Source organism: Kockovaella imperatae (genome assembly GCF_002102565.1).
Source record: "Kockovaella imperatae strain NRRL Y-17943 chromosome Unknown BD324scaffold_6, whole genome shotgun sequence".
In the NCBI taxonomy this organism is placed as follows: Eukaryota; Fungi; Basidiomycota; class Tremellomycetes; order Tremellales; family Cuniculitremaceae; genus Kockovaella; species Kockovaella imperatae.
Window position 1 is genome coordinate 13,046 of NW_019028946.1, and position 13,535 is coordinate 26,580.

Consider the following 13,535-nt stretch of genomic DNA (forward strand, 5'->3'; position numbering starts at 1 on the left):
GCAAGTCAAGTCTGATGATGAGCTTCGCGATCAAACACTGATTCCTCAACATGGTGAGGTCGATCATACTGCCTGACGGCAAACGCATGCCAGCTCTAGGCTGGGGAAATGGGACGCGCGGAGTCGAGCATTCAGGCAAATTTGCTGTCGATGTAGGGGCCGCTGCGCTCAGAGAAGGTATCCTGCACATAGATACTGCACAGGCCTATGGTACCGAAAGGGAGACCGGTGAAGCCATCCGACTTGCAGAGGTGCCGAGAGAACAGGTATGGGTGACTACCAAGAGTGAGTAGCTCAGATAAGGTCGCGGCTGATGGTGCAGTTTACGAAGGAAGTGGCCGTAAGCACAGAAACGTCTTTTGACTCTGACATTCAGAACCACATCGTAAGGTAGGCGAGGTCCGCGCAGCCGTGCAGGAGAGTGTGGCCAAGCTGGGTTTCATACCCGATCTCTTGCTCGTTCATACTCCATTCGTTCCCGAGGACGGACGACTCCTCGCATTTTGGCAAGAGCTAGAGAACATGGTAGAAGATGGAACCTTACAGGGTTGCTCACTGGGAGTGTCCAACTTCCGTCCGCAGGATATCGAGATCCTCATGCACTCGGCAAGGATCAAACCTGTTTGCAACCGTAAGACTTCTGCATGTCCTCACTGACGACAGAAATCGAGTTCCACCCGTACGCCTTGGCTCATCTGGATTCTCTCTTTGCGACGCACAGCAAATATGGCATAGCAACACAAGCTTACGGACCCCTACAACCTCTGATCGCTCACCCGACAGGAGGCCCTATCAAGCCGATTTTGAAGCGCATAGCGGGTATACTGAGTAATGATAGCGGGCAAAATGTCGATGAAGCTTCAGTGCTTCTGCTCTGGACTATTGGCAAAGGCGCCGCTGCTATTACCACATCATCGAATCCTGTCAATATCGCCAAGATGGCTGCCATCGACCGATTGCGGGATCTCACGGAGGCCGAAATCGACGAGATTGATCAAGCTGGGCGTAAGGTGCATTTCAAAGGCTGGGTAAGCGCCAACGCTGAATCAGCCATACTGATTAAAGGCGGGCCACATGTCAAAAGACTACCCAGTACCTGACCTCCCTGAAGATGTTTAGCTACCGGCATGCATTTATCGACAGTTGTACCAGAGTCATACGTGGAGATTCGAGTCCAGCTCCACGACCTGACCCTCTCTGAGCCCGATGAACTGTGTCAGCCCCGCATAATGTACTGTACAACCTGTCTCTCTCGCCGCGGCGATTTGGGCAGAGATGAGCCTCCCTTCGCCCCACATCAGGCTCACTGTCACGCCGCCTCGGACGCACAGACCCGAACAGCGTCCCCGGGGCCACTGTTTTGGCAACGCAGGAAGCAACCAGACGTCACCCTCAGAGTTGCCTTGAACCAACATTTCTGCAAAACCAGCGCAGCTGCCCAAATTTCCATCAATTTGAAACACGCCCGTCATCTCTTTGCTGAGAGGTGGATGGGCGCTGAAGAGGTTTGGATAACTCAAGTCGCTCTGCAAGATCCGCTCCAATGCTTCGTACGCTTTTTCTGCGTCATGTAGTCGGGCCCAACAGTTGATATGCCACGCTGTCGACCAGCCAGTGCCGCCAACCTTGCGGATCTCGAGCGTTCTGGCCGCCGCCCGAGCGAGCTCAGGTGTTTTGTCCACGGAGATTTGGAAGGAAGGGTAAAGCCCATATAGATGAGAAATGTGACGGTGATGTGTCTCTGGCGCACTCCAGTCATCCTGCCACTCTTTGATAGAACCGTCTGATCCTATCTCGGTTGGCCTGAGCTGCCCGCACAGGGTGACCACGGTCTTCCGCAAGGATTCATCCCGACCGAGCATGCTCGCTGCCTTTGACGTGCGTGTGAATAAATCCCTCAGCAGCTGCATGTCCATGGTGGGTCCAGCGCATATTGCAACATCATCCCCGTCCACACCGTGCACATTCTCCGGAGACATGCTTGGACAAGTTACCAGGAAGCCTGTATTGGGATCCTTCACCAACGTGTCAATGAAGAACAAGCACGCGTCCGCCATGAGAGGATACAGCTCCTCCAAAAACGAAGGATCCAAAGTGAATTCGTAGTGATCCCAAAGATTTTGTAGAAGCCACACCCCTCCCATTGGCCAGAGACCGTACCTTGGAAGATTTATCGGGGCAGTAGCTCTCCACAGATCAGTGTTGTGATGTGCCACCCAACCTCGAGCGTTGTACATGACACGCGCAGTCTCCTTGCCCGTCAATGCCAAATCTTTCACGAGCCGCAAAAGTGGTTCGATGACCTCGGACATGTTTGCTGGACCAGAAGACCAGTAGTTCATCTCAGTATTGATATTGATCGTGAACTTTGACCCCCAGGGTGGATCGATACTATCGTTCCAGACTCCTTGCAGATTCGCCGCCTGAGATCCAGGCCGAGAAGAGCAAATCAAGAGGTATCGCCCATACTGGAAATTGAGCGCCAGCAGGGCCGGATCATCTGCGCCAGTCCGAAACTTATCGAGACGCACATTGGTCGGAAGCATTGAGTTTGAAGTTTCCGGCAGCTCAACGTGGACACGTCGAAAAAGATTCTGGTGGGCAGTCGTCGCTTCCGCGGCCAGCTGATCGAAGGAAAGTCGCAGTGCATCGTCGATCCACGAGCTAGTAAGCTGACGAGGATCCCCGGCAAGTTGATTATAAGATTGATAATTTGTAGCCGCTGCGCACAGGATGACCACCTGTGTGGCGCCTCGGATCCGGAGGTGATCCTTGCACGGCTGCAATACTCCTCCCTCCACCTGGACATTGAGCCTTACCTCGAAACGTAGTCGACCCTCGATTCCATTCTCCGGTCCATTGGTACCAGACAGGCAGACGGTGCTATCCCAGACTCGAATATTTGATTGAGGTTGGGGACTTGACGCGTAGATGCTGCAATCGATCGGCTCATCCGCAGTGAGCTGAATGGCCAGAACGGAGCGGGTTGGGCTGCAGATGATACGTCGATTATGCTGCATGCCATAAGTTTTGTATCTGACAGTCGCCTCCGCAGTGTCAATGTCCAAATCTCTGTGATAGTCAGAGATTCCAAACTCGCTCGACCCATTCATTTCAATCCATAGGTCGCCGAGGGGCTGATATGAGCATTGGCGGTCCGGAGTGCCAAGCAGATGACGCCTAGACATCTGATCGGCCTCTTTCAAGCGTCCTGAAAATACCATATTCTGGACCTCGGAGCGATACTTGAGACTGTTTTCATTGTCGGCGTCATATGAACCTCCACTCCAGAATGTGTCTTCATTAAGCTGAATGCGCTCCTTGCGCAAACCGCCATATATCATGGCCCCGAGCTTTCCATTGCCCACTGGCAAAGCTTCCAGCCATGCCAGCGCTGGGGATGTGTACCAGAGACGCTTGGACATGGGTGATGACGACGGGTAGAGAAGCAAGACACCGTCGTTTTACTAAATATTCGGTGGAGGAATGCATCGGCAACACATGCCTTTAGCCGAGGGTGGGGTGATCCAAATGCATTAGCCGATAAGCCGATACTCGATCGCATCCAGTTCCTTTCTGCAAGCATTCTACCATGCATAAGGTCAAGCGAGCCAAGGCGTCCTGTCTCAATGTAAATACTCGGGCGGTCCACAATCTGATTTGAGCCTTAGTGCCGGAATCGAAAGACAAGATGTGGAGGGGTGCCCCGCGAAACATGCTCGTTCTGTTCCCGCAATGATCTCACTTGTGTCTGGCCAACAGAGGACCTGCGAAAATCCAGGAGCCGGAACACCATCGGAAACGAGACACGAGACGCCATACATCAGAGCAGAACATCTATAATAAATGATGCCTCAGATCTACAAGAAGATGTCACTTTTACCGAGGATTCGGCCGCGGAAAATGTCTTCCAGATTCATGATATCGTCCCGTGGAATATATTGGAGCCGGACACGGTCAATCTCGACTTCGGGATACCCTTTGATCATGAGGGCGCTTCCCAGATTCCAGAGCGACCATTCTGGATGACTGAGAGTCATGGCCGTGGCACGCTGAATCTCCCTGAAGGGTCGCGAAGCGAGGCAATTCGACGCATTCGGTGGCTCAGGCATCACGGACCAACAGCGTTTTCCTCGGGTGAGTCATGAAATGGGAAATATATGCTGACGTTGCAGGAATCTTACCGCTCTCCTTGTCCATCCAGATACAGCCTCATGCTCCCAATCAGATGATCTCATCATCTTTACGGACGGGTACAACGGAACTTTATGCGCAGCACGGTGGTATAGACACTTTCCGCCGCCTCATCGATCTCTTTGTCGAGCAATTTGGCTGTCAATACCCTTTCCTGACTGCCGATCTGCTGAGGCAGATGCTGGATGCCCACGGGGAGGAGTCCTTTCTACTCAACTGTGTTGCAGCCTTAGCGGCTAGTCACTCTGACGACCCCAGGGTGGCCGTTCAGGGCAGTCCGAAGCATGAGAACGGTCTCCCTTGGTACAATCGCGCTCGCTCCATGATGGGTATGGTTATGGGTATACCTCTACGAGAGACTATCATGGGATTCGTGCTACTGGCGGCGGTGAACATGGCTGGTGTCCCGCCAGGAGAGTCTTGGATGACGACGGGGATCGCCGTGCGGATGGCAGGCGATCTTGGCCTCCACCTCAAAGAAATGGTAACCGACTCATCAGAAAGTCTGAGTGACAGCCAAGTATTTGGCAATGTTCTCATGCGGGATCTTGTCGTCTCTCTCGGCGTTGGCAGGCCAACAGCCTTCAGGCTGGAGGAGATCACGAGAACATATCGCCACGAGGGCGAGAGCCTCTTCGAATGCGCGGTGAGCCTCATGCTGGCGCACGCCAAACTCGTCAATCATCTCAATATGAGAGAAACGGAGGGAAATAGAGGCTCAAAGATCCAACGAGCAAAACAAGAGCTGATGGACTGCTATAATGAGCTTCCACAGAGCATGAGGTGGAATGCTAAGCAGTGAGTGCATCCGCGTCCTGCGCATGCTACAACCATATTCAGGTATCGCGTCCATTATACGGCCAATTCTGGATCAGCATTCCTGGAGATGCATTTATGGGCGATGGCGATGCTCACAATGTCCTCCGACATTTCATCTTCCAGTGCGTATTCAAAGCACACAGCTCGCTCTTGTGCTGCCGCGATAGTGGAGATGATCGAGCTCGCAAATGCCGTCGATGCTTCAACTCTCCTGACTCTTCCCTTCATCGCGCATCCCCTGTACCGAGCCGCGACAATCCTTGTTGACCGTGAGTTGCAGATAAGCATCGCGGCTGACCGTAGAAATTGAGGAACTCCGTGGTGTCGACGTGATGGGTGATATGGATCAATGCCTTTGGCAATCATTCAGACAACCGTGTGCTCAAAAGATGGTCGCGGTCTTGCAGCAAGCGTTGGACAGCTTGGGAGACTACTATCACGGCGTGAAGTGGATCAGTAATGCCCTAACCAAAAGACTCCAGGGTGTTCAGCATCCGCCCGTTGATACGCAAACAGGCAGCGGGCTGGCTCAAACCGTCTTCGAATATGCTTTACCGCGCAGATACAGAGAGAACGATGCATGCGTGAACTGAAACAGAACTAATTAACGAGAAACTTCATCACGCTCTTGAATCGTGATTCTCCTCCAAGTTGTGTCTGAGCTGCTCTTCATCGATCACGTATCCTTTGAAACGGCGGGCAGGCACACGATTTTCAAAGAGATAATCTATCTCCTCAACAGTTCGGTGCTTGGTCTCGGGAAGTCTGAAGAAGCACCACCAGAACGAGAAGAAAGAGATCCCTCCCCAAAGGAAGTCGACCTTGCCACGAGCGTTTGCCTCCCCGGGGTTGATCAGGTACGGCGTGACGAAATTCGTCACGATACCACAGACAGCATCCGTCGCGATCGAGATAGCCACCGACTTGGATCGAAGACGGATCGACGGCACTTCGGTGAGGATGCTGTAGCAGAGAGGACCAATGGTAAGGTTGTACACCGCGCTCGCGATAAATAGCAGTACTATCTGCGCTGTGGCAAAATTGCCGTTCTGATTATAGCTCGGAGGAAGTTGAAGGAAACCCACTGTCATTTGTATCACGCAAAGAACCCCGATTCCGGAGGTATAGACACTTCGACGTCCAAAGTAGCGGAGGAAAAAGGCGGCCGCAATGGCACAGAAGAGTCCGATTGATGTGCCGCCGATATTGAGCCGGAAAGATTTCGTGACATCAATGTTCAGCTGCTCGTAAAAGTACGCTGCGCTGACAGGGCTGACCGCAAAGTCTTGACAGAAGAAAATCATGATCAAAATCTCGGTGCGGTAACGAGAAGGCCCCTTGAAGCAATCTAACAGGCTACCCCCAGTCTCCACCTTTTGCTCGAACAAGTCGGTTTTTTGCATCATTGCTACGGTCCTGTCGAAATTGATGCGAGGGTCGTTCTCATCCCCAAGCTTTGACAGCGCAACTCTAGCTTCCTCCAGTTTGCCATTTCGTACCAGCCACCACGGTGACTCGGGCGTCAAGTAGACGATCGGCAATATAATAACTGGCCATACCCACTGAAGTGCGAAAGGGATCTTGTAGGCCCATTCCGAATTCCAGTGGGAAAATGAGTAGGAGATGCCGGCCATCAAAAGACCGCCCGCATTGTACGCCGTGTTGATCAATCCTGCAAGGTAGGGACGCAAAATGATCGGCAACAATTCCGACGAATACGTGGGGATCAAAACTTGGTATGCTCCAAGGAAGAAGCCACCGATATATTCGCCAGCTGTCAGGACCTGTATCGACGGTGCGAAGACTTGCATCGGAATGACGGCAGAAGTGAGAAGGAGATAGACTGCCAAGGTCTTCCTCCGGCCATACCATTCCATAGGGTAGGTGGCGACAAACGAACCGAACACCTGGCCCACTGTTGTGGAGACACCGAGAGCGCTTTGCCACCTTGCTGCAACCTGATTACCGTGCCCAGGGACGGGGTGACCGAAGCGATTCTGAAAGGCGGGCAAGGCGAAAAAAGTGGGCGCCACACTGGCATCGTATCCCCGCATGATGATCGTCAGGGTGATCAGCGCCACAAGAGCCACACCTCGCTTATAGATGCGCAAGGCTTCGAGAGTACTCAAGTCATGCTCAATAGCATTACCACCTAGGGCCTCATCAATGAGCTGATCGGTCTTTGGCTCGTGGTTTGTTGTAAGGACTTCTCGATGGGAAATTTCGACGTCTTTGCCTTCGATGGTCTCCATGGTGCTGTAGTGTGTTGGTGCGTCTGTATGTGCGTCGGCGTTCGAACGCTGCTGTGGTGCCAGCATTCCTTTATATGCAGCGCGTGGGGTCAGCAGCTACCCCAGCCTATCTCCCGAGGATAGGCTAACCTTGGCTCGGGCCCCACAGGTGCGATAACAAGATTTCGGTGCAATTTCGGCTAACGGAGACAATCACTGGCGGGCCGGCCGTAGCCGGCTTGCGGGGTGTCGTTACGAGACCTCAATGGAGACACAGAGGAAGGTTTTGCGAGCTGTAAAATACCGTGAGGTAACTGAATTTGGCCTTTCGTCCCAGATGGACCCGTCAGAAGACGGTCTGAAAGAGGGTCTGATCCGCTCTCAATTCCGCGAGCCAAGTCCTCTTGGGTTCAGCTGAGGTCGCTTTAGCCGATACTCCGATTGCGCATTCATCGCGTTTGATGGAGGGTACTGACCTCTGGCTGACCCTCTTGCAGCGGGGTTTTGAATGCAACGGCAGGGGAAAGAGAAGGGAAGGAAGGGGTCAAGTCTTCGCAATTGCATACCTCATGGGTCGACCATGCCACATTCGGAAGCTTCCTAGTGCCGGTCATCAATCAGGTCCACCTTCTCGTCATCCAGCTTTAGCCATAATATAAATCAAGCCACAAAATCCCAAAAATAAAAACATTGTCGCCACACTGACATGGTAACATGTGACTAGGCCACATGATACGAACCATGTGACGTATGAGCCATCGTCTCGGAGCTTGCATTCGGGCTGTCATAAATACTGGCTGGCGTACGATGTTCGATTCACGCAGCGTTCAGCAACCGCCATGTCGAAACATATGGATGACACTAAACGTCAAGATGTCGAAAAGGCCACGGGGAGAGGCCATTCGGCGCATTATTCGCACGCGACCGGGCTAGCTGTCGTCGAACAGTCCCAAATCATCCCCATGACCGGCGAACGCAAGGTGACGAAGCGTTCGGAGATTGTGTCGTACTGCTTGTTCTACATAGCAATTACAGGTCTAGGACCGTTCAATTATATGCCGGCACAACTTCAGAATCTGCTCACTCAAGCATTCCCCAGTGGCTTCGTTGAATGGGGTGGCCAGCAGAAATCGAGTGAGCGCCGATGCGAGATCAGAAGCTGAGCTTCCAGTCAGTGCGCTCATTCTGGACTTGAATGGTATTCAATTTGCGGTACAGTTAGTTTTGCTCCTGGTGATCGGTCCATACGCCGATTACGGCACCTGGCGACCGTACATCTTGATCGGTGAGCCCGGTATAAGGTGGAGGCTAAACGCCCAGTTTTCACCATTGTCTCCTGGGGCGTTGGATTCGGCTGGCTGGGGCTGGAGACGCCTGACAAATGGCAAGTTGCCGCTGGACTATATGTCGTCGCGACCGTCTGTTTCAATCTCGCAAACACCTTCTACTGTAAGCGTATCCGGATGAACAAGATTCTCATGACAGTCTCTGCATTCCCTGGCCTTGTCCGAGATTTACCGAAGATGATTGAGTCAGAACAAGAGGTCCGGGCTGGCACTAAATCGCATGTCATTGGAGCGGGTCAGGGCTGATATTGCCAGAGCTGAACAGCATGCCGAGCTGGACATGAGGGAACGATCAAAGCTCTCCAACTACTCCCTCGCTACGTCGGCTTTTGGATCCTGCGCCATCCTCGTGCTCGGCTTGGCAATCTGCTTTGGTATAGGCACCGACACCTTGGCCCAGAACACCAAAGTCTACTCCGTGCTCATCGGTTACTTCACAGCGGTCTGGGTAGTCTTCTCTATGCCTTGGTTCCTGACTGAACAATACCGACCCGGTCAGCGCATCCCAAAGGGTACCAACTATCTCCTGGTCGGGCCTCGACAATTGTGGCAGGCGGTCAAAAGTGTGTGGCAGTTGAAATGGGTGAGCGGGCGCCAATGGCTTGTTGACGACAGACCTTCCTATACCTGCTGTCATTTTTCCTCCTCAACGACGTCTACAATGTCAGTGGAACAGCCGTGAACCTGCTCCAGAACGAGTGAGTCTCCTTAAACCGCCAAACTCACTCTAAGTGCGATCTCATTCAATACCAAACAATTTACGTACCTATTCATTCTCGCTTTCGGCGCTCAGGGGATAGGAGCATATGGTGTAGCTGTGGCACAAAGGTTCCTTGGCTTCTCCGCGAAGACTGGCTGCATTTTTGGTGCGTCATGCTTGACGTTCACCTGCCTTTGGGGCTTCATCGGGATCTTTACCAACAAAATCGGATATCATCACGTGTGGGAGGTAAGTGACCAACGAAACAATGGTTCACCGTCAAGTTCTACTTCTACCAGGCTTTTCAAGGCGTTGGTGTCGCATCGTGGAACACCTACCAAAATACGGTCATCTCAGAGGTGGTCCCAGCCCCCAAGATGTATCTGTTTTTCGCCCTTTTCTACATCGTCGGAGTGAGTTTAATGAGGTGAAAGCGCCGTCTCAACGCCCCTCTAGAAAACAAGCGCCTTCATCGGCCCCTTCATCGCCTCTGCTATCATCGATGATGCCCACGGCAATACCTCCGCGGCTTTCTGGTTCCTCTTTTTCTCAGGACTCGCTGGTGTGGGCCTTCTCGCGCTTGTAAACATCGAGAAGGCAAAGATTGCGTGCGCCAAATGTGAGCAGTGACTTGGTGATGGGGACTAACGAGAAGATCTCGAGCGAGAGGCAGCAGAGATGTACGGCACGGATGAGCTTACCCGGGAGGCCAAAGCCAATGAGCTCCAATTGCCACCAGCGGCGCCTTTCGCTGGATAGTGCAGGAGCCGGAGAGATGTCAAGAAAAGATGTAGACCGAGATGGTCAGTGCCGCAGGTATCTTCAGAAGAACATAAGAAATTGAGTCGGTCATAGTCAAGGAGCCACATTCGTACATGCATCCTCATGCCCGACAATCGAGAGGCAATGCTAGCGGGTCTGAGGATGCTGCGATCAACCAGGAACTACCCATGTCCCATCGCTGTAGGATTGAGCGACGTTGATGGTGTGTGGAGGAGATCAGGGCATTCTTAAAAGACAAGAAGACGGCGGGCCTGAGCCGAGGGCTAGGTGCGGCTTAAGGCAAGATCAGAACCAGAGCCGTGTTCAAAGAAGGGGAGCTCGAGCGTCTGAAAGCATGCAATCAGGCGCAAAGTCGTTCCGGTCGGGTCGACGATCCGGGGCGCCGTCTTGACCGGCTGAATCTCCGGATTTATGATTCAAGCCCCCACCTCCACAGACCTGCTCTTTCGACAACATACCATGAACGTCCAGTATCACCCTGCGGAGTTTGAGGATCCTCAGCCTGGTAGAGGATCCATCCCACCGCGCTCATGGAATGTCTATTCGGATAGTTCAAAGCTCTCTCTGAACGGCGATTGGCGATTCCGGTACTCCCCCACCGCCTATCTCGACGATGACTTTGCACGCATCAAGACGTTTGACGACAGCAAGTGGGACATGCTTACAGTCCCGTCGCACTGGGTCCTACATGGTTATGGCCACCCTGAATATCAAAATGTCAACTTTCCTTTCCCAGTTGACGCACCATTCTGTCCAAGCGAGAATCCGACTGGAGATTACCGACGATCGTTTGATCTTCCGGACGGGTGGTCATTGAAGAACGGGCAGGTGAGCATCCTCGCAGATCGTGAGCTTAACGTTAGACCCTTCTGCGCTACGACGGAATCGAGTCGTGGTCCAAAACTTGGGTCAATGGCAAGGAGATCGGTACCACCATGGGAAGCCGACTTCCGAACGAGTTTGACATCACCAAGTATCTCAAGTCGAAGGACAACGTGATCGCTGTGCGCGTCCATAAATGGTCGGCAGGATCCTACTGCGAGGACCAGGACGAATGGTGGCTTCCTGGAATCTTTCGCGACGTAACCCTTTTGCACCGACCCAACGGTTGTGTCTCGGACTACTTTGTTCACGCCTCGTACGATCACCACACCGGCAAGGGCACTTTGAAGGTCGACTGCTCGCCCGAGGGTCGCATCACTGTCCCTGAGCTGGATATAGACTGTGCAACAGGACAGTCCACGACCGTTAGCGTGATTCCATGGAATGCTGAAGCACCAAAACTCTATTCTGCAACGCTAAAGACCAAAGGGGAGACCGTACCCCTGAAGATTGGCTTTCGCACTGTGCATATTGAGGACGGCGTCATCAAGTTGAACGGTGTGCGTCTTCTGCTCAAGGGAGTCAACAGGCATGAGTTCCAACCTGACAAAGGGAGGGCCATGGATGCGGAACACATGCTCAAAGACGTCCTGCTCATGAAGCAGCACAACGTCAATGCAGTGCGAACCAGTCATTATCCGCCTCATCCTCATTTCCTCGAACTGTGCGACGAGTACGGTCTGATGGTCGTGGACGAGTGCGATCTAGAGACGCATGGCTTTGGCGAAAACGGTTGGAGACACAATCCGACTGATTCGGATCTCTGGCGGGATGCATTGGTCAATCGTGTTCAGCGTATGGTTGAGCGTGACAAGAATCACCCCAGTATCATCATCTGGTCGATGGGTAACGAAGCTGCCGAGGGTAGGAACATCGGAGACATGGCCGACTGGGTCAGAAGCCGCGACCCTAGCCGACCGATTCACTACGAGGGAGACAGGACATCAAAATACACAGACATGTACAGTCGGATGTACGCCTCGCACCACGAAGTCGACCTCATCGGTCAACGTGCCGAGGATCCCTTGGAGGACAAATCACTCGATGCAAAACGACGTGCCATGCCGTTCGTCCTGTGCGAGTATGGTCACGCCATGGGCAACGGACCTGGCGGTCTCGTCGAGTATCAAGATCTGTTCGAGAAATACTCTCGATGTCAAGGCGGTTTCATCTGGGAATGGATCGACCACGGGATTCCAAAGAAGACTGCAAACGGCGAGTCATACTATGCCTATGGCGGTGACTTTGGCGAGGAGGTCCACGATGGCAACTTTTGCATTGATGGGCTAGTCTTCCCCAATCGAGACCCAAGTCCGGGCTTGGAGCAATTCAAGCATGTCATCGCTCCGGTCAGAATCCGACAGGTCGATGGAGGTGTGGCGATCACCAATCTACAGAGCTTTGCCGACTTGTCGAGCTTCAGTTTCGATTGGACGAAGGAGATTGAGGGCAAGGCAGTCGACAAGGGGTCCCTTGAAGTCCCATCGACGGCTCCTGGAAAGACTAAAGTGATTAAGCTACCCGAGTGCTCGTCGCATCAGGCTGAATCGTGGTTCACTGTGACCGCAACATTGGCGGCGGATTCGCCATGGGCCAAAAAAGGCCACGTTGTTGCGTTCGGCCAGGCTCAATGCGCCAAAGCCACCCAGCTCTCCATTGGCAATCTTGTCAAGCCCTCCGTGTCGAAGAATACGATCACCCTCGGCCCTGCGTCCTTCAATGCAGCAACCGGACAGTTGGTGGAGCTCAAGGGTATCCCCATTGACAGTGCCAAGCTGGACATCTGGCGAGCAACCACCGACAATGACAACGGAGGCGACGTTGATGGTGTAGGAGCGACCTGGTTGAGGGTCGGACTCGACCGTGTCCACCACCGAGTCGACAGTGTCGTCATCAAAGACAGGTCGCTCACTGTGACCACATTTGTGGCGCCTGCCATCTACATGCGAGGTCTAGTGACCACTTACACGTGGACAGCTGACAAGTCTGGCGCTGTAAGAGTGGATATCCGCGTCGAACCAAAGGACGACTGGGAAGGTATCTATCTGCCCCGAGTTGGCCTTCGACTCGGACTTCCCAAGACGATGAAAAGCGTCAAATGGTTCGGACTTGGACCTGGCGAAGCGTACCCGGACACTCGCGAGGCTGTCCGAGTCAGCGAATGGTCTTCGACGATCGACAATCTCCAAACGCCTTACGTCTTCCCTCAGGAAAACGGCAATCGAGCGGATGTGAGATGGCTGGAAGTTGAAGGGGAGAGCGCGCGTCTCAAAGTCCATGGGGACCCATTATTCAACTTTACCGCCAGGCGTTGGGATTCCAACCAGCTTCAAGCCGCCAAGCACACGCCGGATCTAAAGCCTGGGGATCGCGTCTGGCTAAATCTCGATCATGCAGTCCACGGTATCGGCACCAACTCGTGCGGACCAGGCGTTCTCCCTCAGCACCGATTAAGCGCTCAAAAAATGAACTTTAGCTTTACGTTCCAGTAGAGGATGCATAACAAGATGCTCAACCCACAAGCGCGATGGCTGAAAAGTGTACATTGCCCTGAGCTCGGGGTATATACAGGTCGCGAAC

General features: G+C 53.1%; 5 protein-coding genes across 5 annotated transcripts; 3 read left to right on the forward strand and 2 right to left on the reverse strand.

The window, feature by feature from the left end:
• Positions 1–32: 32 nt before the first annotated feature.
• Positions 33–1,144, forward strand: BD324DRAFT_624462 (NADP-dependent oxidoreductase domain-containing protein). The gene is made up of 5 exons (XM_022015706.1): positions 33–285; positions 323–340; positions 377–631; positions 664–1,028; positions 1,066–1,144. The coding sequence occupies exons 1-5, from the start codon at positions 51–53 to the stop codon at positions 1,117–1,119; spliced, it is 927 nt and encodes a 308-aa protein (XP_021871047.1). The 5' UTR covers positions 33–50; the 3' UTR covers positions 1,120–1,144.
• Positions 1,145–1,154: 10 nt separating this feature from the next.
• On the reverse strand, positions 1,155–3,425 carry BD324DRAFT_650625 (alpha-L-fucosidase; the record flags this gene model as incomplete). The annotated part of the gene is made up of 1 exon (XM_022018176.1): positions 1,155–3,425. The coding sequence occupies one exon, from the start codon at positions 3,423–3,425 to the stop codon at positions 1,155–1,157; it is 2,271 nt and encodes a 756-aa protein (XP_021871048.1).
• A 600-nt stretch (positions 3,426–4,025) lies between these two features.
• BD324DRAFT_650626 (hypothetical protein) lies at positions 4,026–5,606 on the forward strand (the record flags this gene model as incomplete). Its single annotated transcript, XM_022018177.1, has 5 exons — positions 4,026–4,137; positions 4,176–4,992; positions 5,035–5,135; positions 5,181–5,282; positions 5,317–5,606. 5 exons carry the CDS (start codon positions 4,026–4,028, stop codon positions 5,604–5,606), a joined length of 1,422 nt encoding a protein of 473 aa, XP_021871049.1.
• Positions 5,607–5,633: 27 nt separating this feature from the next.
• Positions 5,634–7,265, reverse strand: BD324DRAFT_579668 (general substrate transporter; the record flags this gene model as incomplete). Its single annotated transcript, XM_022013399.1, has 1 exon — positions 5,634–7,265. The coding sequence occupies one exon, from the start codon at positions 7,263–7,265 to the stop codon at positions 5,634–5,636; it is 1,632 nt and encodes a 543-aa protein (XP_021871050.1).
• A 706-nt stretch (positions 7,266–7,971) lies between these two features.
• Positions 7,972–13,447, forward strand: BD324DRAFT_656257 (glycosyl hydrolases family 2, TIM barrel domain-domain-containing protein; the record flags this gene model as incomplete). The annotated part of the gene is made up of 11 exons (XM_022018838.1): positions 7,972–8,378; positions 8,416–8,529; positions 8,565–8,693; positions 8,730–8,808; positions 8,846–9,173; positions 9,206–9,288; positions 9,323–9,539; positions 9,575–9,703; positions 9,747–9,909; positions 10,510–10,901; positions 10,937–13,447. The coding sequence occupies exons 1-11, from the start codon at positions 8,084–8,086 to the stop codon at positions 13,445–13,447; spliced, it is 4,440 nt and encodes a 1,479-aa protein (XP_021871051.1). The 5' UTR covers positions 7,972–8,083.
• Positions 13,448–13,535: the final 88 nt, after the last annotated feature.

Bases quoted from the DNA above. Each gene is read 5' to 3' on its own strand.
- BD324DRAFT_624462 (XM_022015706.1), top strand. From the start codon at position 51: ATGGTGAGGTCGATCATACTGCCTGACGGCAAACGCATGCCAGCTCTA. The intron at 632-663 runs GTAAGACTTCTG...CACTGACGACAG, and splicing joins GATCAAACCTGTTTGCAACC to AAATCGAGTTCCACCCGTAC. The intron at 1,029-1,065 runs GTAAGCGCCAAC...TACTGATTAAAG, and splicing joins AGGTGCATTTCAAAGGCTGG to GCGGGCCACATGTCAAAAGA.